The 27,779-nt window shown below is 56.4% G+C and overlaps 1 protein-coding gene across 10 annotated transcripts; it reads right to left on the reverse strand.

Annotated features, from left to right (window-relative positions):
* Nucleotides 1-166: 166 nt before the first annotated feature.
* On the reverse strand, nt 167-27,779 carry Cic (capicua transcriptional repressor). Of its 10 annotated transcripts, none has more exons than XM_023562782.2 (21): nt 27,630-27,779; nt 21,740-24,538; nt 9,644-9,793; nt 9,321-9,555; nt 9,096-9,225; nt 8,509-8,691; nt 8,264-8,429; nt 7,011-7,213; nt 6,695-6,920; nt 6,206-6,309; nt 4,621-5,863; nt 4,340-4,527; nt 3,882-4,003; nt 3,604-3,770; nt 3,214-3,510; nt 2,796-3,121; nt 2,264-2,529; nt 2,011-2,165; nt 1,801-1,932; nt 1,250-1,381; nt 167-1,164 (listed from the first exon to the last, which is right to left on the reverse strand). In XM_023562782.2, the coding sequence occupies exons 2-21, from the start codon at nt 24,525-24,527 to the stop codon at nt 800-802; spliced, it is 7,578 nt and encodes a 2,525-aa protein (XP_023418550.1). In that variant the 5' UTR covers nt 24,528-24,538; nt 27,630-27,779; the 3' UTR covers nt 167-799. The 10 variants fall into 10 exon arrangements, with proteins under 10 accessions (XP_023418550.1, XP_023418553.1, XP_023418551.1 ...); XM_023562785.2 differs by lacking the exon at nt 27,630-27,779 and adding an exon at nt 26,984-27,277; XM_023562783.2 differs by lacking the exon at nt 27,630-27,779 and adding an exon at nt 26,847-26,984.

A 27,779-nucleotide genomic window follows, 5' to 3' on the forward strand; every position in this document is an offset into this window, starting at 1 on the left:
AAGCTTGAACATGCTGAATGGCTGAGAACAGCATGATGGGCCCAGGAGCACAGGACTCTTGCACTAGAGGCTGCCTCATCCACAAAGTCTCTGCAGCCTTTGGATCTGGGGCTAGGACTAGTACAACACACACTCCTCCCACTGCAGAATAAGCAGCCACACAAGATGTGTTAAACAGCTTTAATTGCGGTCATTGCTGCTTCTCGGCACAGTAAGAAATATTGCACATGATCAACATGTTTTGTTCCGGGGATAGGGGCAAGGGCAGGGGAATTACCTTCTTAGAAAGTACAACCCAAGTTGGGAGGGCAGAAGGGTAGGGAGAGAACCCTCCCTATGCCTGTGGCAAAAGTGCAGGAGCCCCACCCCCCAAACTAACCTGAGTCCAGCCCCTCTGGGGAAAAATGGGGTGCATGAACTCCCCCCTACTCCACAGGCACCTCCCTGTGGCCCAAGACCCATACTACCTTCCAGCTTGCAGCCCTCACATGAGCCATTTTGCATAAAGTACAAGTGAAAAGCTCTGAAGGTCACACTCCAGGTTATGAACAGGGGCTCAGTGGAGGGAAGACTGTGCCCATGTTTCCTCAGCTGCCCCCCAGCACAGGGAGGGAACTGGGGGGAGGGAGTATATACAAGAGGAACAGGCCTCATTCCGCCCCAAGCTGGAAAGGACGAAATGGCTTTATTGGGGAGGAGGTAACCACCCTGATGCCCCCCTCTTCCTGCCACCTGCATAATGTCCGTGTCCTGAGGGGGGGGGGGTACCGTGGGTCCTGGATCTTCTCAAAAGGGCCCCTCACCTGCTTGTGGCAGCTGTGGAAGGGCCCGAGGGTGGAGAAGGGTGGGGGGCCCCCTCCCAGCCAGGCTGTCCAGATCCCGGCTCTGGAGGTGGAGGCAGTGGTGGGGCAGCCTGGGCTGTGCCAGAGTCCGAGCTAGGTAAAGTAGGGTCAGGGCCTCCAGCAGGGCTGGGTGTAGGAGCAGGGGTAGCAGCAGTGCCAGCTGGGGGCGGTCCGGGAAGGGGCGGCTCAGCTCCAGGGGGCTGCTCTGTGGGAGTGGCTGCCTGCATGATCTTCTGGCGCACCTCTCGGATCTTCAGTTGCAGACAAACCTTAGATGGAAAGATGTCTGCATAGCGGGCCTGAAAGGCTGCTGTGGCCTGGGCTGAAAAAGAATTGTGGATAGGGCAGGATGAGATATATAGGTAAGTGCCATCCAGGTGACTTCCAAGAGTCTAAGACATGCTTACCTGACGGGAAGAAGCCGTGGTCCTGGAAGAGCTGCATGACCAGGGCCCGACGCTGGTCCAGCGTACGCCGCAGGGAGGAATATGGCACCTTCTCATATTCCAGCTCTCCTAACACATCCTCAGCCTCTGTCCCTGCGGGGGAAGGGAGCAGGCCCAAGTCCACAACAGCATGGCATGTTGCATGCCTATAATCCCAGCACTTGAGAGGCTGATACAGGAGGATTGCCAAAGTGAGGCCAGCCTAGGACACATAACTGAGTTCAAGGCTAGCCTGAATTACATAGCAAGATTCTGTCTCAAGGAGGAAAAAAACCAAACAGCAGCATAAGCCTCCCTGCCATCATCTGAGTACCCACTCAGGTCCTCTCAGTTCTAATTTCACAGGGGAGTCAGGGGTCTGGCAGTATCACATGGTGACTCGCCCACCTGATAAACCCTGAAATTCAACTTTGACTTGCTATTCTTCTTTGCAACACCCCCCTCACTGTTCCCATACTACTCTCCCCAAACCTCTCCTCTTGCAGGCCCTGGGGTCCCTACAGTGCCCACACCTGTGCGGTCAAAGGTGAAGATGTCCCCCTCGCACTTGGCACTCTTGGGGGTGTTGGGCTCTGAGCTGCAGCTAGAGCGTCTCCTCATCTTGCGCTTAGGTGAGGTAGGGTCCTCTGGTGCTGAGTCCAGGTCTGGCCAAACAGAAGTAGGCTCAGTAGAAGTAGCCCAACACTGTTCCCCCACCCACCCAGGAGCCAGTATTCGCCTACCCGTGGAGTTCTTCCTCTTTTTGCGGTAAGAGCCCAGGATGGCCCGAGGCGAGGTGGCCAGAGACTGCAGAGTGGGTGATGGCAGTACTTCCTCTGGTCGAAATTCGGGCAGCTCAGCAAAGCGTTCTTCGAAGTCCACCTCTGACAGGACCCTGCTGAAGGGCCGGCAGGATACCTCCTCTGCCTCAGCCTGAAGCCACCCCCTCTCCCACCAGCCCCACACCCTTTGCCAAGAACCCCAGCTCCTGCTCACTTGTCCACAGAGTCAAAGGTCTTCTTCAGGGGTGGGGGCCGCACCTTCACCTTCTTGCCAGTACTAGCAGCCTCCTTGCGCTCAGGCGTGTCCCCGGCCGCCCTCCCACTGCTGCCCTCGCTGCTGCTGCTACTGCTGCTGCTGCTACCACCTGGGGCTGTGGCAGGAGCTGGGGCTGGACTGGGAGGAGTGGGAGGCTCCCCACGGCTTTCTAGGCTCATCCCAGGAACGCGCCAGTCTGAGGATGAGCTGGAGAATTTGCTAGCCTGAGGTAGGGACAAGCAGGAGAAGACCACTGGGCTGACCCGCTGGGGCAACAGCCAGAAACATGAATTCTGGACAACTCAACATACAGACCCTTAAAGACCCAGTCTCATGGCTTCAGGAAAATCAAACTAGATCCCAGATGGGAGGGATACACAAGACAGGTAGGACATACGTGCAGGCATGCAAGGAAGAGCAAGGTAGAAAAACAGGGACAGTGGGCAGCAGACAAAGCACCAGAGAGCCCCAGAACCTGCTGGACACTTACCATGGCATCAGGGACCTTGGTACCAGTCCGTTCCTCAGCAGGCAAGGGTGGTGGTGGACTGCTCCGGGCTGTGGGAGGCCAGGTCTCTGGGGGTGGTGGAGGAGCTGGCGGTGTAGGCTGCCCCTCAAGCTCAGTATCTGGTGTAGCTGGCTCTCGGGCAGGACCAGACTCTAGAGGCTGCCGAGATACAGGTCCAGGCCGCCCAGTGGCACCTGCTTCAAAGGAGCCTACAGGAATGCTGGCGATGGCTGCCTTCACTTTTTGGGGGGCCTTTGGGCTGGGCCGCTGGGCTTTCGGGGCCACTAAACTGTAGGTCATGGAGCCTCCTGGTGGGAAAAACATTTGCTAAGTCAGGCCAAATGGAGATTATTCCCTGTGTCCCCCAACTCACCCTTCCTTGGACTATCTGGTAACTCACCTGTAGCGCTAGGGAAAGGACTAGTAGGGGCTGGGGTAGCAGTGGCAGGGACCGGTGGGCCCTTGGGCAGAATGGTAGTGGCAGCAGGTGGGGTGGTGCTGGTGGCCACGGTATACACCAGACTTGGGGGGGCCTGGGATGGCTGAGCCACAGGTGCTGAGGAGGAGGGTGCAGGGCTGCCAGGGTAAAATGCTGTTATGACAGGACCTCCCGGTGCTGTGCAGGCAGGAGGCAGCTGGGGGCTGGGCACCGGTGACACGCCCACTTGGCCAGGAGCCAACAATGGGGCTTGACCTGCTGGGAGACAAAAATGGAAAGCAAGGGACTTAGTTAGTTAGGACCTGGCCTGTCTCAGCCTCGCCCAGTGCTCCTTGCCAAGCTGCCACTCACCTGAGAGCAGGGGCTGCACAAACGCTGGTCCACTGGGCCCCAGTGAAGTGAAGCCTAGAGCTACAGAGCTTGTGGGCCCATAAGAGGTAACTGCTCCAGCCTGGCTGGACACAGGGCTGGTGCCCAGGGGCAGTGTGTGCCCACCTGCTGACTGCACGTAGGTGATTCTGCCATGGAAAGAAGAGGCAGACCGAAGTGAGCTGGTTTGCCCCGTCAGGTCCTGCCCCTTTCGGCCTTACCCTGCCCCTCCACTCTGGGGAGTGCTCAACTGTGCTCACCTGGTGGAGGAGGGCAACAGGACCTTCTGAGGCTGTGAGGTGGTTCCAGGGAGGGGGGCTGGGCTCAAGGGCGGCACCAGGCCGCTGGGTGTGCTCACAGGCACAGGAGTCAGCTGGATGATCTGTGGGTAAAAGCACCAACAGGATGGGGTAAGCTATGACCCTAAAGCAAAATGACTGAGACCTAGGAGGGACACTATGCAAAAGCCTCTCAGAATCTAGGACTCACACATGACAGGACAGATGACAAGAGGTGTGGAAACAGAGAGAAAAAAAGCAAGACACTGGGAACTTAAAACCAGCAGGGTACACAGATATTATTTAGGATGCCAAGATAACACTCCAAAAAGAGAAAGAAAATCACTAAAGGAAAAAGACAAGGAAACAGTACGAGACAGGAAACAACATATAGAGATGAAAGGGAAAAGTGGGGCCAAAGTCAATAAATATGCCCTTACCTTGCTGGGTGGCTGGGCACCATTCTGCACAGGTACTGAGAATGGCGGGCTTACTAGGGGCAGTGACTGGCCAGCCCCTCCACTCCGTACTGACATGCTAGGGGTTGCCAGAGGCACTAGTACCTTCCCAGGTAGCAGCTGGGCAGAGCCACCTGGGGGTGGGGCCTGCACAGGCGAAACTGATTGGGCTGGAAGTTAAAGAGGTAAGAAGAGCCTTTAGTTACAACAGAGCCAAGCAAGCATATTGCCCCAATCCTTGTGCTACCCAGCCCATGCCTCACCTTTAGGGGGTGGGGCAGAGGGTACAGACTGCAAGATGGGGATGCCAGGAGTGGGTGCAGTGGCGGCCAGGACCTTGCCGTTGGTGGAGGTGCCCGGTGGGAGAGTGAAACGGATGCTGGTGGTGGGCACAGGACCACTGGGAGCTGCTGACTTGGTCCCAGGGGCTGCTGCTGGGGCAGGTGCCACTTGAAGCTGCTGGGGCAGCGTGGGCAAGATGTATTGCACCTGGGTGATTCCTCCAGCCTTGCCCAGGGCACCTGATTGCAGGATGCCCAGGGGTACTGGCCCATTTGGGCCACTTCCAGAACCTGCCCCTGAGCCTGCAGTGGTCCCACTGCTAGGGGCCCCTTGAGTGATAAACTGAACGGCAGGTGGTGCAGGAGCTCCATAGCCTGGGGTGCCCACCAGCAGGTTGGTGACAGTGGCAGGTGCCTTCCCTACAGTGCCCAACAAGGGCCCAGCCACCAAGTGAGGGGCTGGTGAGGTGGCTGCTGACTTCTTGTCCGAATATACTAAGCTGACACCCAGTGGAGAGCCCCCAGGTACCCGAGACCCAGTACCCATTTCAGTCCTGGCACCTGCTGTATCATTTGGAGATGCTTCAGCCCTGCCAGAAGTGGGAAACGGCTTAGAGGCAATGGGCACAGGAGTGCTGCTGACAGGTCGCACTACACTGGTGACCATGGTGGCAGCAGGGCGGGACAGAGGGGCTGCTGGGGCTCCATAGGCCAGGGATGGGGCAGGGGTTGAGGGTACTCGGGCCCCACTGCCCTCCCGTTCCTCCTTGTTTGAGGGCAGGACTAGTGTCTGAAGGATGTTTCCTCCACCACTGGGAGGTGCTGAAATGACTGAAGGACCTGGTGGTTCCAAGCCCCCAACACTTTCAGGTCTCTTGCGCCGGAAGTTGGCAGGATCCGTTGGGAGAAACCGAGTAACCTTGGAAGGTGTTGCTGGGCCTCCAGCCCCTGAGAGTGGAGGCCGAAGTGGGACTGCTGTACTGCCCTGACCAGACTCCTGGGCTTTGAAGGTTCCAGAGCCCAGTGAGAAGGAAGTGGCTACTGAGGTTGAGGCAGCAAGTGAGGATGAGGAGGAGGAAGAGGAAGATGGGGTGGGGCCATAGCCTTTCCCAAAGGCTGCAGCTGCAGGTGGATCTGGGGGCCCTGGAGGCTCAGGGTCTAATGTTGGACGGCAATGGGTGAAGGAAGAACGGATCACAGGTGAGAACACCTTACGGCCAAAGCCCTGGGTGGAAGGAAGAAAGAGACACCCAAATCAGGGAAGTATAAGCACCCTAACATTTACCCTGGAACCCCTGACAGCCAAAGGCTTTGACTCATCCAGCTATTATCCAACTCGCCACAGCCTAAGCTATTTTTCCTCTCCAGACCTTAATCTCTCCCCAGCTCAAACACACAGGAGTCAACATTCTCCCCTCCTAGGAGTATGATGGAACAACACATGGTGCTCCAGTGCCAAGACTGACCTTGTTGCCTTCAGGGTCCCCCCCAGAGCTGTCTCCACTCTCACTATCAGTCACCCGCTCCTTACACTTGAGATCAATGGTGCTCCAGTGCCAAGACTGACCTTGTTGCCTTCAGGGTCCTCCCCAGAGCTGTCTCCACTCTCACTATCAGTCACCCGCTCCTTACACTTGAGATCAATATCAGTGGCACCAAAGCCATCATCAGCTGAGGGAACAGAAGGAACATTGTGGGATAGAAGCTGAGTGCAGGTCTATCCAGTCTGAAACCTGGTCTCTGGTCTCAGCTCTGCCCCGTGCAAGCAGTGAGTGTCATTCAAGAGGCTAGCACTGGGCACAGTCAGGAGTCTAAGAGCACATGGGTAACAGCATCTATCACTACTGTGCTAAAAGTGCTCATGTCCTGCCTAAGGCCTCGGAGATCCCTGGAGAGCAGGGCTGGGTCTATTCACCAGGAGCAGGACTGATGGCATGCAGTCAAAAGCAAACATCAACAAAAATAAAAGGAAGGATCCTAGCAGTCTGGGTTCTCCCCGCCCTCCATGGCTTAGCCTGCTGGTCTCCAGCAGGATTCTGGGCCCTGTACTGCTCACCAATAACATCATCATCCCCTTCTTCTTCACAGATGACCATGCGTTCCTCATCACTGGTCATGTCCTCACTGGCTGCACGCTGGGAACGAGAGGCTCGGGTGGGCAGCAGTGGGGGCCGCCCACTGGCTGCCAAGGTGCCTCCCTCACTGGGAGCTGCGAAAGGGCCTGAAGTGCCATACTGGGTGGAAGGCTTTGGGCCAGAGTATGACGTGGGGCCAGACACCATCTGCAGGACAGATGGCAGGGAAGGTTCAGCCAGGTCTGCCACCTCAGGCGAGCCCTCCCTGCCACCCCGCTGATGGCCTGCACCCCAAACCTGAGTCAATTCCTGTAGTGCCTGGCTGTCTACTTCCCCACCGTCCAGGCTGTGTACCCCACTGTGGGAAAAGGCTCGGGGACGGGCTGAGCCAGGTCCCCCAACTGCATGCAGCCGTTCTGCTCCACAGGAGCCACTCCCCGGAGCCTTGGTGTCTGAGCTCAAGAGTGTCTGGGCTGCAACGGACAGGAGCTCAGAGGACACTGTAAAGCAGAGGGAGAGTGGCTGTCACAGGATCATGAAGCCTCTTACCAGCACCTGGACTGGCCAAACCACTCACAAATATTTCTAGGTACTAGGCAGAAGCAGGCACGGAATTCCTGAGCCACCATCAACCAGCCCAGAACTTCCTTCCAGCTGGTTCTTGCCCCTCTAGGGTTACATGAAACACGTCTAGTCCCTGGAAAGCTTCTGAGAGTGAGCACAAGCCTGGAAATTAGCCCTTGTGATACTGTCTAGTTAACCATTCATCTATTTCAGCGTAAGTTGTCTCATCTATTTCTTTTTCTTTTTTTTTTTTTTTTTTTTTTTTAGCTTTTTAATCAGTACCGGGGATCAAACTCACGACCGCCTGCTTGCAAGGCAAGTGCTTATGCCACTGAGCTAAATCCCTAGCCCTGTTGTCTCATCTAAGAGAGACGCAAGTAGCTCAGCTCTAGAGGCCCTGCCTTGCAAACACAAGGCCCTAGGTTCAAAATGCTGGATAAAAAGAGAGAGACAGTAACATACCCATGCTCAGAATTAAGAGAGCCTTATCCATAAGATCAAACCAAAAGAACCCACAGATTACGGCCAGGGAACTCTTTAGACAGTCATTTAGTAGAAGCAGCCCATTAGGGCACTGTGCCCTACAGCAGTTCAACCATGGTCTTAAGAACCAACCAAAATGCAGTTTACATTCTGGCTGTGCTACTTACTAAACTGTGACTCTAAGCAAGTGATTTTGCTTCTCTGAACTTGTTTCCACATCCGAAAGTAGGTGTGGTTTTAAGCATGAGTAAATACATGCTCCACTAGGGTGCCTGGCATGTATAGCTATCCAATAAACAATAGCGTATTTTTGTTTGGGCACCTTATCTGCTCTGTCTCCCTGGCTCCTTCACATAAAGCAACTGCTATTTCTTTTATGGTCAAGCATCCTCAAATAAAATCAAGAAAACAACTGCTAGGGCAGGGGGTGAGCAAGCAAGGGGGTAGCTGGCAGCTCTCAGGGAGACAGGTGGCAGGATGGGAGAGCCAAGGGGCTGACTAACCCCCAGGGGCAGCGGCAGTGCCCGTCTCCGACATGCTCCGCTCCCGCGTCTCCTTGTGCCCTCCTGCCAGCCCCAGGCTTGTGGGCTTGGCCTCTGAGCTGGACTTCTTTCGGTCCTTGTTGCACCACTTCCAATCTGGGTGGGCCTTGAAGTGGGCCTCCTTCACCTGGCAGGAGAGGGCAGGGCGACCCTTCACTTACCCACCCCAGCAGAGGAAATGAAGAGTCAAAAAGAGGAGAAATTACCTGGAAGGCCAGGTCATGATACTTCTGCTTCTCTTTGGGCCCCAGGGCATACCACCACTCGCCCAGGATCTTGCTGACAGTCCGGTTGTCCTGGTTGGGGTGACGCTGGTGGACCAGGGCTCGGTGCCGCTTACTGAAGATCATGAAAGCATTCATGGGCCTCCGGATGTGGTCCTTTTCCCGCTGTAATAAACACAGTCAAGGGTCTGGGAGAGTTTTTGTTGAATGACGTTTCATGGATTATAGCCCAGGAGGCTGTGAGGTGGGGAAAAGGATTTAGCTCAGCACCATAAGCACCTGCCTTGCAAGCAGGCAGTTGTGAGTTCGATCCCTGGTACCGGTAAAAATAAAAATAAAAACAAACACAGTCAAGGAGTTAGGACTAACCTCAGATGGCCACAGTAAGAACAGGGAACTTGCTGGGCATAGTGGCCCATGCCTATAATCTCAGCACTCAGAAGGAGGATCATTGCAAGTTCAAAACCAGCCTGGGCTACATAAAGTGAGCCCAAAGCCAGTCTGAACTGTACAGTAAGACCCTGTCTCTAAAAATACAAAAGAACATGGGACTGGTAAAGAGTAGGCACCTTATTAGGGCTGCGTCCATCCTTCTCAGAAGATGAATCTCTTTCCTTAGGCAGGGCACTAAGTGACTGGGTCCGACGTTTTCCAGGTGGCAGAGGCAACTGGATCTCAGGAGACATGATGGAAAGAAAGCTATGGGGAGAAGGGGCAACAGGAATCGTGAGGACCATGACTCTGGCCATCCCCTACTACCCCTCCAACCTGTCCTAGGCCTTAAGAGCACTCACGCATCATCATGGTCGCTCTCTGTCTCACTATCCAGCCGGGGTTCTCCTGGGGGCCCAGGGGCCTCCTCCTCAGTGGTAGGAGGAGGACCTTTACCAGGTTCCACCACTCCCAAAGTATGCGGGGGTCCAGGCCCTGGGCTCTCAGGGCATGTGGCTCCAGGGGGCCGCCCAGGGTCAGCACTCCCTGTCCCACCTTGAGGCTGCTCATGAGCAACAGCTGCAGACTCAGCAGGTTCTAGGGGCAGAGAAGTACATCAGAGGGCTCTTGAGCCACTCTGACCCCCTCCGACCTCCATGCCTATCCACTCCCCACTCCACCTCACCTTTGCTCTGGTTGGAGGCCACAGGGTGGCTGGCAGGTTGTTGGGCCTCATTTGGCTGCACAGAGGGGTCTGGCTGGCTGGGTGCCAGGAAGGGAACTAAGGAATGCCAAGGGAACACAGCCACAGAACGAGGTTCCACATTTGTCCACACTGTGGGAAGGAGCCAAGTGATCCAGGTGAGCATACAGGAGAGCCTGGCTCTGACCTCCACCTGAAATTCTTTCCCATCCTAGACAAATTAGCTCCACCCTTTCTTCACACTCCTTTTCCCCACCTCACAGCCTCCTGGGCTATAATCCATGAAACGTCATTCAACAAAAACTCTCCCAGAAAGTTCTCTACGTTTTTAAAAAAAAAAAAACCCACATGGAACCTCCACTAACCAACCCTGCTACCAGGAACCAGGCCAAAGGAATGACTAGCTCCTGCCACAAACCAGGTCACACTCAGCTGCCAGTCCACATTCCTGGGCCCCCAACACTTCTACCAGGTGGGGGACCCCCCCCAAACTCCCCAGTCACATCACTGTCCCAGCATCCATGTTACCACCTGACAGTCCCTCACCTTGGCCTCACACTCCCTCCTTTCCTGAGGCTGGATTGGCCTGTGTCTCTTCCCTTCAATTCTCCATTTACTACCCAAAGCTATCCTGGTATGAGGCACTCCTTGCCTTTCTCCTGCTGGCAGACCTGCTCTTTCTGGGTGGAGACCACATGGCACCAATGGCTCTCCCCCTTCGCCCCATAGAGTTCGCTACTCATAAAAAGGATGTCATCTTCCCTCCTAAACCCCTGAGCTGGTCTTCAGCCCAGTGTCCATCCTCAATGCTTAGAAAGAGGCAAGGGTGTGGTAAACTCAGAAGAAAAGGCACAGACAATGGGGCAAAGGGAGGAACTGTTACAAGTCTACCCAAAAGTGGCAGGTGTATCCTTGAGGCTGTGCACAGGAAAACATTCTCATCAGGGGGCCATCCCAGATCCAACCTTAAGCCCCCAAAGCTGAAAGGCAAGAAGGCAACTCCTGGACTTGGGACCCACCCATGCTGGACCTCGGGGGCAGGCCTAGGCTGGGAGTGGGCTTTCCCAGTCACTGCCCAGCTCACAGGGGAAGTGGAACCAGCAGAGCAGAGGCCCCTGCTTGAGGCAAGACAAATGACAATGAGGGAAGGAGGGAAACGCCCTAGCACTAGTCTCCATCATTCCAGGCCTCCCCTCATCCAGATCAACCTGACCTGAGGTGACCCCTCCCCAATGCCTTCAGAAGCCTGGACTGGGTGAGCTCTGCTATGCAACTGGCCTCAAGACCTGATTCTGAGGAAGGAAAAGTAACCCTCAAGGAAATTGGACAGGGATCAGGACGAACAGCTCTGGAGGGCACTGAAGACTTTGTAACAATTCTGTCTTTTCTCCCTGGAGGCACAAAACAATCCCTGCACTGCCCTCCAACAAACACAGTAAATGCCCCAGGGACCTGGACCTGTACCTCTTCCACAAGCACCTTACCATTAGGACCCCCTAGTGTTCTGAGAATCGGGGAAGAAGACCCCACCAGACATCAGGGACAGTCCTCTAGTCCTGCCCCCTCTCTAGTGTACTACTACCTTGCAGGTGTCTGTCTCTCTCCCTCTCACCAATGCGCACTATAAACACTCCAGCCCAAGGTCTGTTTTGAGAAACACTGCCTCACTCACTTCCTGAACCCCCTCCCTATCTCAATTCCACACCTTCTACCACCAGATCTCAGACTGCATCTATTCTAACCCATGCTTCAAAGCCACTTTTTCTACACTCCTCGCCTACAACACAAGGAGACCTGCTCCACACCACACCTGTCCCTTCGAGCTCCCCATTCCCATCACTCGGCTACACTTCCACCTGCCATCACCAACCAAAGGAGCCAACTGGGCTCAGTAACTTTCCCCTTTACTGTCTCCACCGTTTTCGTACTACAGCCCATCATCGTTACACCGCACTCAGCACCCCGACATCCTGACCCCTAGAGTCCCGAGGACCGGGCGCTACTGACCGAACATGCCGAGGCCACGGGAGGCCGCGCCGGACGCGGGCATCAGGGGCCTGTGGGCCGAATACATGGTCCGGCGCGGAGAGGGGCCGGCAAGGGCTTGCACCTCCTCAGCAGCCGATGCCGCTCCGCCAGCAGGGAGCTCCTCGGCCGTTGCTGCTTAGGCCCGGGGGGGAGCCGAAGGCCGTCGCCGCATGCCCCCCCCCCCGCCACCCCCTTCAGGCCACCCCACGCGGGGGTCTCCGCCAGGCGCGCCTGCGCACAGCGCTGCCTGCCTCCCGCCGCCCAGGGGGCGGGGGAGGTCAGCGATCGCCGGCCCCGCCCCGCCCCCCGGCGCGCGCGGGGGCCGTCACGGGGCGCGCTGCACGGGGGCCATCGGCGCCGCCCCCTCCCTTTCCCTCCTCCCTCGCGGAGTCCGGCGGGCGGGGCAGGCGGGGCGGGGCGCGCGTGCGCGGGGGCGGCCCCCTCCCTTCTCCGCTCGCTGGCTCGCTCCCTCCCTCCCTCGAAGCTCCGGCGGGTAACGGCCCTGGCCCCGCGCGCCCCGGCTGCTGGTGCCGCTGCCCCGCCTTTCCGGCCCCTGGCCGAGGCTCAACGCCGGGTCGACCTCCGGCCCCCGGCGAGTAGATGGACCAGCATGCGTACGTCCGTGCGCTCCGAGAGCCCCGCGCCGAAGCACCGCCACCTCCCCGCCCCGCCACTACTACGCGCTCCCCTCCCCCCGCGGCGCCTCCCCCCGCCCCTTCCCCGCTTCCCCCGCGGCCTTCCGCGCAAGCCCGGCCCCCCACGCGTGAGCCCATTGGCTGTTGCTGCCGCGCGCAGGTCAGGCCCCGCCGCGCCCGCCCCCATTGGTCGCCCCGAGGGAACGTCAGTCATATGCAAATAAGGGCGGGGCGGGGCAGACTCTGGTTGGCCTCGAGCCGGCCGGGGGCGGGCCCGGGGGGTAGGAGAGAGCCAGGGAGGGCGCACTGCAGTAAAGGCAGCGAGCCAGGGGGCGGGTCGGGGCGCCGTGCTGCGGAGGCCCGGGGTTGAGTGTGGTGGCGTGGCCAGTCCGCGCAAGGAACGCGCTCACGAGCGGGGCTGCTTGGCAGACAAACCGCGCAGGATTGGGCGAACCATCATGAGCCCTCCCAACTCTCCCACAGCCACACACTCCTCACAGACATTTCATGCCACACCCATTATCCCTTACAAACGATTTAGGGTTATCACTTACATGGCACAGGCACCATCCCCTCCGTTTTACATCCACACTCACACGAAATCACAGTCCACACACCTGCTCATATAGATGCGTCACCTCACACACTCATGGTCCTTGACTGTGCACTGACCATCATGAAGACTATTCTCACATCCCTACCCTATCACACATGCTTCGCACTTCTACTAGCCCACATGAATTATACAAGCAACATATCAGGGGGTTGAGAATGACAGGGCGTTTACCTAACATGTTGGAAGCCATGGGTTCGATCCCTATTTAGCACTGAAATTTAAAAAAACTTTAAATGACCATATCAAACAAGCAGACCTCAGCACAACCACTGCCTGTCCACTATACACACCAAATGCCCTTTCCCTGACATTTCTAGGGCTCATGCAGAACCCCTCAGCCCCAACACAAAATCTCAGAGGCACCATCATACTGACCTCACACACTTACCGTCACGGGCATTAACTGTACACATCAGCAGGGCCTTAATGGCTTTCCAACACCACTTAGGCTACCCAGCCTGACTCATCTGCCATCAGGACCCTCTCCCTGGCAGTGTAAAGCAGTGACCAACAGCGGCCATCTGCCCCCACATACAACATGCCCCTCCCCAGGAAAGGGCCACAAGTAAGGAGCTGCTACATGCAGGCTGTTTGTATTATTATATTGTTTATTAAATCCTCACAACTACATAGGAAGACAAGAGTTATTTTGCCCATTGTTCAAATAACAAAATTAGGTTCACAGAGACTAATAAAGTGTGCCTGATCATGCAGCCAGGACATTAGCATCCCTGTGTTCCACTTCAAGTACTCTTGCCATTACTCAAATCTAGATCAGAAGGTGGATGCAAGCAAGGAATTCCATATAGGCCCAGGAATATGTTCAGGGATATGGAGAGACTGGTGACCTAAAGAAAGATGTGCAAGGACTAGAGATATAGCCTAGTGGTTAGAGAACATATGTGAAGTTTGGGGCTGAATCTAACATGACCAAGAAGAAAAAAAGTGGGGGTGGGGAGAGCAGACACACAGGGAAATAGATCTGGGTCCACCAGGCAGAGATTCAGAGGCCTTGGATCACCCAAGAGAGGGCCCAGGGCTAAACCTTGAAAAGGAGCCTAGGTTCACCTAAGCAGGTAAAGACTCAGATCAACCAAGACTAGGCTCCTAGCAGATTGGGTAAGGTCTTCAACAGGAGCCATCAAACCTTTTTTCAGCCTGCCCCACAGCCTGCCCCCATCTACCACAGGGCTGAAGGCATGGGGGGGGGGGGGGAGTAACCTGATCTCAAGAGGGAAAAGGAAGGTCTGTAGCCCTCTGACCTAGAGAGATGGCAGGGCCAGAGACTTGGCTACGAGCCTGGAGGGGCTGCCACAGGGACTATTAGGTGACTGCCCCCTCCTCCCTATGCAGCCCCAGTCTCAGACCCTCCATTACCTCACTGCCCCAGGGACTGCAACGTGAGGCAGAAATCAGGCTGAAATCAATGTGGCCCCCTCCTCTCCCCACCGGTGAGTCACCTATTGGCAAGTTAACCCCTTCCCTACTGCAGTGCAGCCCAAGGACAGAGCTCTGTTAGGTGAGAAAAAGAGTCAGGCCTGGTATAGCACTAAAAAGAGGGCCCCACACATCTGTGAAGATTACACATCTGGTAGAAGACACAGTGCCCACGGAAAAAAGATGGAAAGAGGCCCCTTTCAGGGACAGGGTACAACCAAGTGGGGACCCAGTCTGGCAGGGAGGGGCAGGAATCTGGGCGGGAAGGGCCCCCCTGCCCTGGGCTCTGGGCCAGCCCTATACTTAGCTTCTATTGTTCAGGGTGGAAGAACCCAGGGTGGGGGTGGTTTAAGAGTAAAAGGGAGGGAGCAGGTCCTACCCTCACAACTCTCTCCTTTCAGCCACCCTCAACCCTAAAGAGGCCTCCCTAGTTGAAAAAGGCTGAGACGGTTCCCAAACAAGGGCCCCAGCCCGCCAGAGACAGCTCTGGTTCACTGAAGTCAGGTATCAGGCAGGATGATGATGATAGCCACCCCCAACGAACTCTGCAAAAGGTTTGGCCCTAAACAAACTTCCACCCTACCACCCCACCCTGGCCTAGGGACAGGGAACCCAGACGAGACACCAACAGCCACCGCGGTGGTACAGGCCAAGGCCTGCCCAGCCGCCTAGGGCGAGCAGCCAGGGATGCTGACAGACTGAGGGACAGGCAGACACCCTCTGAACTCACGGGGCTCGTTTATTAAGGCCGCAAGGCACCGCGCCCCGCCGGCTGCCCGCAGCTCCCCACCCTGCTCTCCCCGGGTACCCGCCTCGGCTTCACCACCCTGTGTCCCCATCTCCCCTCACCCGCTCTCCATATACACACACCCACCCACCCAGCCCGGGCAGCGTCGGCGACGGCCAGGGTTGCCTGGGGAACAAGCCCAGGATTGGGCTGCGGCGGCTCTGCAGGGATGGGGGGCTAAAAATAGAGCCAGGGTGAGTCAGTGTGAGTGGGGCTGGGGTAGGCATGAGGACCAGAAGGGAAAGAGAGGCAAGCGAGATGGGGGAGGGTCTCGGGGGACTGGGAGAAGGGCAGGATGCGCACGGGGTCCGGACGGGGGGGGGATGGAAAGGTGCGGGGGTGGCGCTGGGAGTGGGTGTACAGGCGCCGGGACTGGGAGGGCTGGTCGGCGCGGGCTGAGGGAGGCGCCACCATGGAGGAGGGGGCGCCGCCCTGCGTTACCCCTCCCCTCCCAGTGCTCACGAGATTTTCCACTCGCCGCTTGGACCTCAGCCAGCCCCAGGCAGGCCCCACAAAGCGGCTTTGTGCTGGGAGAGCGGGCGGGCACCCGACCGATCTGACACCCACGCGGGCCACGGCGGGGCGCGGGCCAGCTGGCACCCGAGTTGTCTGCTGGGGTCGGGAAGACACCCAGCCCGAGGGCTTGGCCCTGCAGGGGTTAACTGCACGGGGGCGGTGGGAGAGGGCCTCGGCCAATAGGCGGTCGGCGGGCGCGATGGCAGCCAATGGGAAGGACGGGAGCTCCAGGCTGGGGCCTACCCCAGGGGCGCGCGGGAACCTGCACCCCTGGGTGCCTACTGGAATTGGGTGCGGCTCTTGCCCTGAGCCTGTCTGAATACACAAAGCACCAGGTGCACCGTTTCGCCGTCTATGCAGGCGACAAGCGCTGACCGGGATAGCACCTTGTCAGGAGGTGGTAGAGCTGACATTTGAACCCAAGTCCAACTGGCTTCACAATCAGCTTTTCTGCCGAAATGGGAGAGACGGGGCTCTCTGCCCGCTCCCTCGTGGGGAGCGAGATCGGGGACAGTGCGGGCGGAGGCAGCGGCGCAGCGGGCTAGGGTCCAGCCGCCTGCGGTGCAGCCGCTGCCGCCGGTGGTAATGGGAGCCAGACGCCGTCGCCGCCGCTAATGCGCCTCCCTCCCGGCCACTAATGGAGCCATTAATGTCCGGGCGCCGGGGGCTCCGAGACCCAACCCCTTACCCGCCGCGCATGCGCGCACCCGAGGCCCCACCGGAGGCCACCGCCAGGAGGCGGCCTGACCCCTCGAAGGACTGCCTTTGGGGAATGCTAAGATCTGAGGGGGTCAGGAGGGAGGGGACAGGCAGAGTCTTTTCCACTAAGTTAAAAAGACTTGGTTTCTGAGTCCCTGCAACATCGATGACGCTCCCTCTTCCCCAATCCATGCTTTTCCCATCCTGGTGCCTCCTTCCTCTCCAGGGATCTTTGACTCTTAGCTCTAAACTCTACCTACTCTAAACCCTTTCTTGGCTCTTTACCTGCCCCAGAATAGAATAGAGCCCCAGCTTCTCAGCCAGATATTAAAGCTCTGCCTGGCTGCACCAGGCCTCCTTCATGACTCCCATCCAACAAATCTGGGCCCTAGTACCAGCTCCATGTCAGCTAGCCACTCAAAGTTCATGCACTTTCACCCCTCCTGGCCTTTGCTTATGCAGCTGCCCTGACCTGCACTGTCCTTTCCTTTTTTCACTACTCTGAAATCTGCTCATTTCCCCATACCTTGGTTTAAATGTCACCTCCAACATAAAGCCTACCTGAACATCCCTCTCAAGACTGAGTTGCTGGGTGTGGTGGTGCACACCTCTAATCCAGCACCTCAGGGGCTGAGGCAAGATCACTGCGCATTTGAAATCAGCCTGGCCTACGAAGTGAGTTCAAGACCAGCCTGAACTGCACAGTGAAATCCTGTCTCCATAAGACCCCATATGAGCATCCCTGTCGCCTGGCTTACCAGACTCAGTACCTCTCTCAGCTTGTCCTTATCTGTGCCTACATCCATATCTGCCTTCACCACCTACTTGCTAGAAAATAGGACTTGCCTGTCAGCTTTGTGACAGAGAGAGAGAGAGAGAGAGAGAGAGAGAGAGAGAAATGAGTTGACCTCTGATGGTGGTGGTGATGGGTTAATTGCTTAAGGGTATGGAAATTACAATGGGAGAACCTAGATTTGGGAGTCAGAAGTCCCAGGCTCCTTCCCTTCAAGACTTCTCTAGGCCTCATTTTTATTACCTGCCCAGGCATAACTGGTGGATACTGCCTGTCTCTGAGCTGGCACCAAATTTGTCCTCTGGAAGGCAGGGGTAGGGAATGACCTGGGTCATGCCCTCTAGCAAGTGGGTGGGCACAGGAGCTGCTTTCCTGCCACCCCTCACAGCCGGATCTCCTAGCTTGACCCACACAGCCCCCACCTTCCTGCCTGTTTGGGGAACAGGTGCTTGGAGGGAGATTGGTCTGCAAAGTGGATCCCAACAATACTCAGCTGATTTCAAGAACAATGGTGAGCAGTTAATTTGTGAAAGATCAAGATGGAGCTCCAGGGCCTGAACAACCTCCCAATATATTTCAAAGGGAACAAGGGCCTGATATTTAACAACTGCCCACTGACTTAAAAGATCTGAGCACATGACACACACAGGGTAAAGGTGGGAGCCTGGGATGGGGCAGGAGGACTGTAAAGAGTGGGAACAGGAGGAAACAGGGAAAGGGGAGACTATGGCAGACCCAGAGACACAGGACCCCCAGCCTGAAGGAAAAAACAGAAACTGGCCTGAAAGATCTGACAAGGAAGATCAAACCTATAAAGGTGTAGAGAGCCAGACTCAGGTAGACAGAGGTCCAGAGAGAGACAGGTAGACCCAGAAATACAGAAATAGAAGCCCAGGGGGAAAAGACACCTGCATATTCAGTGGCTTGAAGAGACACACATACTGTAACCCAGAGACAGTCAGAGCCCAGGAGGAGGAGCAATGCCTGTCAGTAGGGGAAAGACATGCAGGAAGCCAAGAGCTGGGAGGAACACCATGCCAGGAATGAGACTGAGACATCTGGCCTCCAGGGCTGGGGCAAGCAGGGGTGGGGGAGGATATTCTCCTCCTGGGGGGCAGGCAGGAACAGTGGAAGGGAGGTGGCAATGGCAGCTGGCTGGCCATGCCATTAGCAGAATGTGGAGAATGCCGGTGGCGTGCCCCAGCATGTCCCTCAGCGGAAGCAAATGCCTGGCAGGGGGCAGGAGCAGGCAGGCTGTCCTGACCCGCCCCCTCACACCTGCTGAAGGGTCAGACCCTGCCACAGGTGGGCAGATTGGCCAAGACTGAGGTGTCACTATGCCACTGGACATGGTTGGCCTTATCTGGGTCTCAGGAGGAGTAAGCACCAAGGCACCTACCTTCCAAGACCTCTAGGAAAAGAATGAAAGGGCCAGCTGACTGAAGCCCTGAGAGCAACCTGGATACCTCTGCATGGGTGTTGTTAGGGAGCCACTGGACAAGTTCTGACAACCAGGTGGCCTCCAGAAAAGGGCCTGCCCTTCCTGAACCTCCTGGACAACAGGGGTGATCCTCCTTACTTTGGAGCATTAGGTAGATGTGATGAAATGACCCCATGCCTGGGGCTGAGCAGATGGTATAGCTCAATAAAGTGTTACTATTATCTTCATTATTACTGAGAATGCATAAGAGCATAGGATCTTAAACCAGATAGTCTAGATTTGAATACCAGCTCTCTTTTTGCTTAGCTGGGTGACCTTGGGAAAGTCACTTAATCTTTCTGGGCTGCAGTTCTCTCCTCTGTTCATATAATCATATGGATCTCCTGAGGCATTGTGAGGATTCAATGAATTTTCAGCAGGGCTCAAGAAAAATGATCCAGGGACAAGCAATACCAGTGCTTATTAAGTCATTACTAACTCCGAGTACTGAGAGTCTTACAATTTGGAGGTTCAAAGCCCAGTCCTACCCTCCCCGGGTTGGGTGACACTCCTTTTATCAGGGGCTCACTTTTACTTATCTGGAAATGGTAGTAAGAGCCCTTGCTGGGCTGCTCAGGTAGAGCTCCACATCCCCTGTGGCAGAGCTGACCCTCCCCATGCAATTACAATCACCTGAGGCAAAACTTCAGGGGCAGTGTCAGGGACTCTAAGGAGATGAGGGGTGGGGATTAGGGAGTGGTGACAGACCTCCTGCTTTTCTACTCAGTTTCTTTATCTGCTTAAAGACAGAAATCTCTGCTGTTGCCTGTGTGAAATTATGCTTCTATGAACTCTAATAACAAATGCAAAAGGTGTTGAGGGAGGAGTGAAACACCTGTCAACCTCAGTATATGAGCACAAGTGGCAGGCATAGGTCCTGTTCCCCGTGCGCGGGCTCTGAAAACAAGCCTGGGCTGGAATTCTGGGAGGGCAGGTCCTGGCTCCTGACTAAATTGGCCCCTACCCCAAGCCAAGCCACAGCAGCTTCTACCCACATTCACACCCCTGGACTTCTTCCTCCATGGTCACCTTGCCTCTGGTCTCAGGTACACCATGACATACTGTGGTAGATCTGTTTAGAACCTTCTGTGGCTCTCTAGTGCCCTTGGGATAAAGTTCACAAGTCTAAAGGCCCTTTATGTTCTGACCCTTGCTCACCAATCCAGCTGCACATCTCAACACTCATCTACTTTCCAAAGACCTCTGCACTGCAGATTCAGTGTTCTGTGATTCCTTCCTGCCTGCCCTGCCACACTTGTACCTGCATGCCCTTCAGCCTAAGTTTACAGGCCTCTGTCCCCCGACCCAAGAAGCCCCATGTGGTTTTTCTGAGTGCAGGCAGCATCTTCTCTTGACTCCCACAGTTCTTGGACCTCTCCTACATATCCTACCCCTATCACTCGAGGCTGTCACTGTGTAGGAATCAGTCTTTCAACTCCAAAGATTGTGAGCCATATGAGGGCAGGCTGTCCTTAGGACCACCTAGCATCAGGTCAGGCATAGATGGACCTTACATCAACAGTAGACAGATACATAAATAAATAAAGAGTATTGCTAGGTATGGTGGCACACACCTGAAATCCCAGCTGACACAGGAGGATTACTGCAAGTTCAAGGCCAGCCTGGGCTAGAGTGGGTTGAAGGCCAGCCTGAAGTGCATAGAAACTGTTTCAAATAAAAAAAAAAAAAAGGTAAAATCATGGCACTCTGGGAGGCTCACCAAATTTGAGTCCAGCCTAGGCAACTGAAGAGATTTAGGGAAACCCTGTATCAAAATTTAAATATTTTTTGAAAGACTGGGATGAGCTGGGCATTAGTGTACACCTGTAATGCCAGTACTCTGGGAGGCTGAGGCAGGAGGACTGCCATGAGTTCAATGCCAGCCTCGACAGTGAGTTCAGCCAAACTGAGTAGCAAGATCCTACCTCAAAATAAGTAAGTAAATAAATAAATGTCCTACTAAAGAGGCTGGTGACAACTATGTCACCCCACCTTTCAGCTGGAGAGCAGTGGGACACTGGAGTTGTGGAAAATAACAGCTGAGTCCCAAGGCACTACAGGCACCCTGGCACACAGAAGGCCCAGGATCCCAGTCAGGTCAGGAGGTGGTGGCAATAGAAGACAAGGTAAGGCTGGGCCTCTGGCCCTCCAGCACTTTCTTGGAGTTGCCACCTTCCCCAGCCCAGCCTCAGCCCTCCACCTGCACACAGCGAGGCTCTCCTAGGCGGTATTCCTTCCACCTCAGAACCATCCCATAGGCTAGTCCACCCCCACTCCATGCCAGCTCCAGCTCCAGCTCCAGCTCCAGCTCCGACTCATCCTTTAACTCTTGGCTTACGAGCTCTGTCTTGAGGACTGCCACACTGGATCCACAACCAAAAGAGTATCCAGCACACCTGTGGTCCCTCCATAGCACTGACTGCACCTGTGCGCTTCAGTGAACTCCAGTCATGGTCCTGCTACCACCTGGAAAAGGGCTTGTAGAGCCTCAGTCATCTCCTCTGTAACTGGGTCCACTACAGCCCAGTGCTTGTGCACCAGCCTGTCTCAGTTTGAAGGCTGGCTGCAGGGCTTAGCAACCATGTGACCCCAGGCAAGTCACTAAATTGGCCTCAACTTTTTCTAAATAAACATAATTACAATGCCCACCTGTTAGGATCACTGTGAAGACAAAATGAGCTAACATTTGCAAAAGGTTTAGAAAAGAGCATGCGTGATGAGCGCTGTGTTGTGGGGTGGGAGTGAAAATAGAGTGAGGTAACAATACAGACCTTATCACAGCAATGCCTCTGTACAGTCTCCCAAGACACGGACGCTGTCACCAGGATTATCGCTTCCACAGAGGCCTGACTTGGACTATGCATTTGCTAGAGGTTTGCTGACTGATGGACCCTCAAGAATGCACTCCCCAGCAGGCCGACTCTGGAAATGCCACACAGAGCCTCAACAGCCTAGTCTCTTGCCTGACGTGTGAATTTCCACCGCAACATCTGTACAGACCAAGGCCGGCTTCCCTGTGGAAGCCCAGCTGGAAAGGAGTCCAGCTCCAAGTGAGTCCTTGTCCAGTCCACCCACTAGTCCTCTTACCTGTTCCAGGCCGGCCCATGATGACTTCCTTCTTGGGGGCAGGATGGCTGGTATAGGTACTGGGCACTAGCACAGGCAATAGGGCAGCAGGTGAAGGATGGAAGGCCACGGGCTGGAAGGGTGAAGAAGCCAGGCCAAAGGTGGGCATCGGCTGGGCCACTGCAGTTGGCGCAGCTGGAGGCACGGTGATGGGCACAGGGGCTGGTAGAGGTGGGGGTAGGCCAGGCTTCCCACTGGCCACTCCAGGGGGCACTGGGGTCTCACGGCAACCCCGCCCAGGTCCCCCAGCCCGCACCTCACCGGCAGTCCCCAGCTCTCCAGGAAATTTGGAGGGCAGTGGCACATCAGGGTTGCGGACAATGACGGGTGAGTCCCGCTGCACTGCAGGCACCCTGCGCACAGAAGGCCCTGGATCCGAGGTCAGGCCAGCAGGTGGGGGCAACAGAAGTAAAGGTGAAGGCTGTCGGGAACGAGAAAAGGGCACAGCGGGTGACACGGCCCGGAAGCCAGCTGGTGTGGAGGGTGTAGGTGTGTGCGACACCGAGTCCACACCAGAGTCTAAGCTGTCGCTCTTAGGGAAGTCTGGGGCAGCTCCTCCACCCCCTGTGCCAGGGGCTCCCAATGCCCCTGGGTGGGGCAGCAGTTCTGTCTTCCGCCGTCCAGGGCTGATGGGAACAGTAAAGGTTAGGTTGGTCTGGAAGGTGGGTAGGATGCCAGAGGAATGCCGCTCTCGGGGAGCAGGTGGTGGTGGGTGGGGTCCGATATCTGGTGGCGTCAGAACACCTGCCTTAGGGGTGCTGGCGCTCAGGTGGCGACTTCGAACAGCAGTACGCTGGATGACTGGAGAGGCATTGATGGGGCTGAAGTTGGCAGGCCGGAAGCCGAAGAGTGGCGAGGGTGAGGGTGACGGGGCTGGTGAAAAGGGCGACTGTGTAGAGACGGGTGAGAAGGAGGGGGTGCCTGAGCGTGAGCTTCCCAGTGATACCAGCATCACAGCCGCTTCACACTCATCAAATTCAAAGCGTGACAAATCAGCAGGGGCCACCAGGCGTGGTCGTGAGTCTCCCCGAGCTGCCACACTGCTGGCCTCACTGTCCCTCGATGTCTCGTCACCCCAGTCAAACTCAGTACTACCTTCCCGGGCCGCCACACCAGCCGGCCGCCCAGCCCCACCTGGCCCACTGTCAGCCAGGCCCTCCATCTCCTTGGTTCGCATGGACAGGTGGCGTGAGCAATAGCCCCTTCGCTGTGACTCCTTCATGCAGCCATCTCGTGAGCACAGTCGTCGCCACTGCTTGCCATTGAACTTCTTTCGGATTCCGTTGGGTGTGCATACCACATCACCTTTCTTGTACTTCTGCTGGGCAGCTGTCAATGGCGTGCGAGCCCGGGCAGCTGGTGCAGTCCCCTTCTCCAAAGAGGCCACACTGCTGCTCCGACTGCCACCCTGGCTCCCCTCCTGGCAGGGTGAGGGCTGCTCACCTGGGCGGCCAGGGCCAGCGAAGGCTGGGGACTTGGGGGGTGGTGACAGGAGCTGGGGTGGGGGCAGTGGGAGCAGGGCGGGGGTGCTCAGGGCTGATGGGTGCTTCTCCTCGCCCTCCTCACAGTGAGCCCCCAGGTTGCCACCAAAACTGATTTTGGAGACCTCAGCATCCTCAGGCTGCTTGGGGTCAAGGGCAGCAGGGCAGGGTGGCAGGACAGTTCCAGGTTCAGCTTGTTCTTCCTCAGGGACTATGGGGGGCTTCCTCAGCAGGCCCTCAGGTTCCCAGGGGGGTCGCAGAAGGCGTAAGCTGGAGCGGGCCACCCACACAGCCTCCTCGGGCTCCCGGTGCAGTGTCTGTTGGGGCTGTGGTAGGGTGCTTGGTGGCCCCAGTTGGGAGCTGGGGCCAGGGCTGAGGCGGACCTTATAGGCAGCTGGCTTAGTGGCCACCTCTACTACCACACCCTCACGGTAGGCAGCAATGCCAGGCTCCACACAGGTACAGACAGCGGTGCCCACCACCAGAGCACCTGGTGGTGGTGTAGCATCTAAAACCACATCTATGCCACCACCTGGCACCCCCTCATAGAAAGTTAGGGACCGGTCACCAGGGAACTGCACCCCCAGGTCCTGGCTTCGGCGCACCTGACGCACCACAGCAGGTAGGAAGAGGCCATCACCACGCCGAGCTAGCACCCGCTGGGACCGTAGCTGCCGCAGGTCATAGCCACCACTGGTGCCACTGGGGGGCCAGGGGCCTGGACCGCAAGCCTCAGCAGGCTCATCCTCCAGGTCAGCTGAGTGCTCACTGGCTGTGTCAGTGGAGGAAGAACGGGTAGAAGTGGGTGGCTGAGGAGGCACCCCCAGTGTGCTGGCTTCCTCAGGGGTCTGTTCTTGCTCTTCAGGAGCTCCAGTCACTGCACCACTGCCAGCCCCATGCTCCTCCACATACTTCTTCTTGGGCGCTCTAGACTTGAACGTGGCTGTCTTACGACTGAGTGAAGGCTCCCAGCGGCCTGCCTCCCCATCCCCCTTGGAGTCCTCAGCTGGGCCTGGAGCCAGGTCAGTGGGGTGCAGTTCTGGGAGTGGCCTCTCAGCCCCAAGGCCCTGCTCAGTTTCCTCCTCACCCTCTTCAGCTTCTTCTGGCCCTGGCTGCTGCTGAGGCTGTACCTCATCATCCTCCTCTTCTGGCTTGTCACCATCCCCAGCCCCTCGCCGCCTCAGAGCTTTGGCCCTGGTGGCTGGTGGGGACTTGCTACCACTGCCAGGACCTGAAAGGCCAGGACATGCCTTTTTCATTGGCTTCATCTTTTGTCCACCTGCAAGATGGGAGAGCAGATCAGCATCATTGGGAGCAACTCAAGAACCACCCCTAGGCTCAGAATCCCCCAAGACATCCTGCTTGCTGAGTCCAGTGCCTCAATTCTATAACCCCAAAGGCTCTCTCCTTGACTGTACTGGCACCTGTGTCCCCTGAGCATACACAGTCTGGATCCTTAGGCAATGCTCACATACACCTGCTTTTGCCACAAAGGACATGGAACATGTATGCACATGCTTCAGCTGCTACAAGGAATGTGAGGAGCACTGACAGCTCACACTTTGCCCTGAGCCCTGTGCTCAGTTTCCCTTTATTAACTTACTTCATTTTCCAATAGCCTAAAAAGCATGTGCTACCATCAGCCCCACTTTATATTTTATGAAACAAAGGCATGGAGAAATTAAGCAACTTGACCACGATCACCGGCTAGAAAAAGGACAGAGTGAGGGTCTGAGCCCAGGCAATCTGGCTCTAGAATCTGTGTTCCTAACCATTTCCGTGTGCCACTGATCCAGAGGACATGCTTACTCTCACTGTCACTGTCCAGAGGGCATACACACTGAAATGCAAACCCATAATAAGCACTAAGTCACACAAGTGGAGGTGACTGGGCTGTGACGTGAGCCTTTCTCCCCTCCCCATCATTCCTCTACCCCTCTGGGCCCCAGGCATGGCCAGGCATTGTAAGGAGTGGGTAGCTAAGTCCTAAGGGAAGGCTGCCCACTCTGCACCCTAGGCCCGCCAGGTATAGCCATCTCCCCAATCCTGGCAGGGAGCAAGTAGGGGCACGTCTAGGACAAGAGCTCATACCCATTGCTGCCAAAGGACTGTGCATGAGTACACCCATGCACACAAACACAGGCACATACACGTCATCACACAGTGGGGCACAGAACTGCACCCCAGGGTTTCTGTCCCACTGGATGGGAGCCCACCCCTCCCCCACAGTACCCAGTATCATTCCGCGTAAGTCCAAATCCCCACCCCCAGCCTGCACACACCTGCACCCTGGCTAGCCTGGCTCTGGCAGAGTAGCTGAATCAGTGAGCACTCCCCCAAGACCCCAAATAAGCCTTCCAACTCCAGGTGGGGATAAGTAGGATAAGGTCAAAGAAAGCAGGACAAGCCCAACAGGCCAACCTCACCCACTTCCTGAACAGTCATTATTGCCCGCCCCCTTTCAAGCTGCCCTGAGACAAGAAAAAGGAAAAAAAAAAAAAAAAACTTTACTCTGAAGTGACTTAGAAAAACTGAGAAGCCAAAAAGGAACCTCTATAGTGGTTTGGGGACTCAGGATCAGAAGTCAAACACAATCAGAGGTATCCCTGAAGCCTTCAGGACTCCCTGGGTACTCCAGCCCTCCTGTTTTCTTACCTGAGGCCTGCTGCTCCTGTGGACCCTGTAGTCCCACTCTTGCCCTTTCTGTGAGGCAATCCTGGGGTCACAGGCAGAGCCCAAAGAGCCACAGAGTGGCACCCAAGTACCCAGGAGTTGGATAGCCCCACTGACCCACTGGACCCCAGTTCTAGAAATTGAGATCTAGCCTCCATTCTACACACAAAAAAAACAAGCCTCTAGATACCCCACCTCAGGCCTACAACCACACCTGGCACCCCAGACCCTGCTGCATAGCCCAGCCTCTTCACCCTAGAAGCCTAGCCTCTTTCTTTCCTTTGGCGGTCTACCATCTTCCTGCCCATCATCCTCTGAGCAAGTCCCACTCAGGGTCCTGTGGGCCCTCACCTCCCTTAGAATTTGAGCTGTAACTCCCAATGCCAAGCCAGCCCAGGCCCTGGCTCTTTGAGGTCTCCAGCCCTGTGCTCTCACCAACCTTCCTGACATCAGCTTCTCTGCCATTCTCTCTCTCATCCTGTCATCATCTCTACCTCTCTCCCACAGGCCCTAGGCCCCCCTCCTCTGTTACACCCTCCTCGTAAACCCCATTTGTCTGTCACTTATTCCTCCCAGTCACTTCTGTCAGCCATCTCTGGACCTGACACCTTCTCTCTCCATCAGCTAACCTTGTCACCCCCTCCAACTCTGTACCCACCCTCTTCCTGCCACCCTAATCGATCGAGTCCTGTCACCCTTCCATTCCTGTTATCCGTTCTTTGCCTACTACCCCTCCCCCAGTCACCTCTCTTCTGCCATCCCTCTCCTCACCACTTCTACTCTGTCTCCCCTTCCCATCATTCCGCCCACCTCTTTTCCCCCTGTACCCTTTTCCTGTCCCTGCCACCTGTCCCCTCTCAGCCCTCAGTCCCCCGCAACCCCCTGCCCGTGTCACCCCTGGCCCCGCCCCTCACCTCGGGCTCAGCGGGGTTTCGGGGCAGGGGGCCGTGGCCCCGGCTCAGTCTGGTCCGGTCCCTCCCCGCCCCCCCTTCGGCTCTCCCTCTTGATTCTCCCTTTTTTTTTACTCCAACACACAAAATGGTGAATGGACCTGCAACAGCTGGAGCAACCAGCCAATCAGCGGCCACAACCCCGATGACCGGCGCCGAGCTGGACCAGTAGACAGCCGCAGCACAGTTGACTCCGCCTCTCGACGACGAGCGACGCTCGCAGCAGCCAATCGCGCCCTTCCGGTACCGCTAGGGGGTGGGGCCAAAATCCTAGACTGGCCTCCCTCCGGGACCGACACCAACCTAAACCTACGACCGCCTGATCCACCTAAAGCCATGCCCTACAAATGATGGACACTAGCTTTGACCAAATGTAGAACAGCTTAGTGCTGAATGATGGATACAGTACCCAGTCACCATGCACCGTAGCCCGGAACCCAGCCTCTGTGAGGGACAGTAGCCAATGAAATGAAAGAAGGCGGAGCTAATAGATAAGCTTTCCAATAAACTGACTTAGAAGGCGTGGCCCGAGAGCTTGTTGACCGGCTAGTCGCAATTCCTGCTGGGAATAGTAGTCTTCTCATGTCACTGGCCCGTAGTCTACAGTATATGGCAGACTACAACTCCCATGTGACAGAGTACTCAGAGCACCAAAGAAACCGGGAGAGGAAAAAAAGTCGGAAACAGCAGTTTCTTATGAGTCTCTCTGGACACCAGAAACATCTTAGACCCAGGGCCCCGACTCACCCGGATCCTCGATTCTGCTGTCGCCGCTGGCTTCTCTCAGTGGCGGTGGTAGCAAGCACGAGAGGGAGGTGCGACAAGCAGCCAACCGCCACCCGCGAGCCCCGCAGCCAATCAGCAGCAGCTGGGGCGGTGCAATGACCTCACCGGTTC

The sequence above is a fragment of the Cavia porcellus genome, unplaced genomic scaffold, assembly GCF_034190915.1.
Source record: "Cavia porcellus strain 051 isolate PalLab524CR breed Dunkin Hartley unplaced genomic scaffold, mCavPor4.1 scaffold_7, whole genome shotgun sequence".
Classification (NCBI taxonomy): domain Eukaryota; kingdom Metazoa; phylum Chordata; class Mammalia; order Rodentia; family Caviidae; genus Cavia; species Cavia porcellus.

What these genes read in the sequence shown, in the direction of transcription:
- Cic (XM_023562782.2), bottom strand. Translation starts at nt 24,527, where the DNA reads ATGAAGCCAATGAAAAAGGCATGTCCTGGCCTTTCAGGTCCTGGCAGT. An exon ending in CACTGCCGCTGCCCCTGGGG is followed by an intron (nt 7,214 to 8,263) that starts GTTAGTCAGCCC and finishes TCTGCTTTACAG; the next exon opens with TGTCCTCTGAGCTCCTGTCC. An exon ending in AAAGAGGAAGAACTCCACGG is followed by an intron (nt 1,933 to 2,010) that starts GTAGGCGAATAC and finishes CTGTTTGGCCAG; the next exon opens with ACCTGGACTCAGCACCAGAG.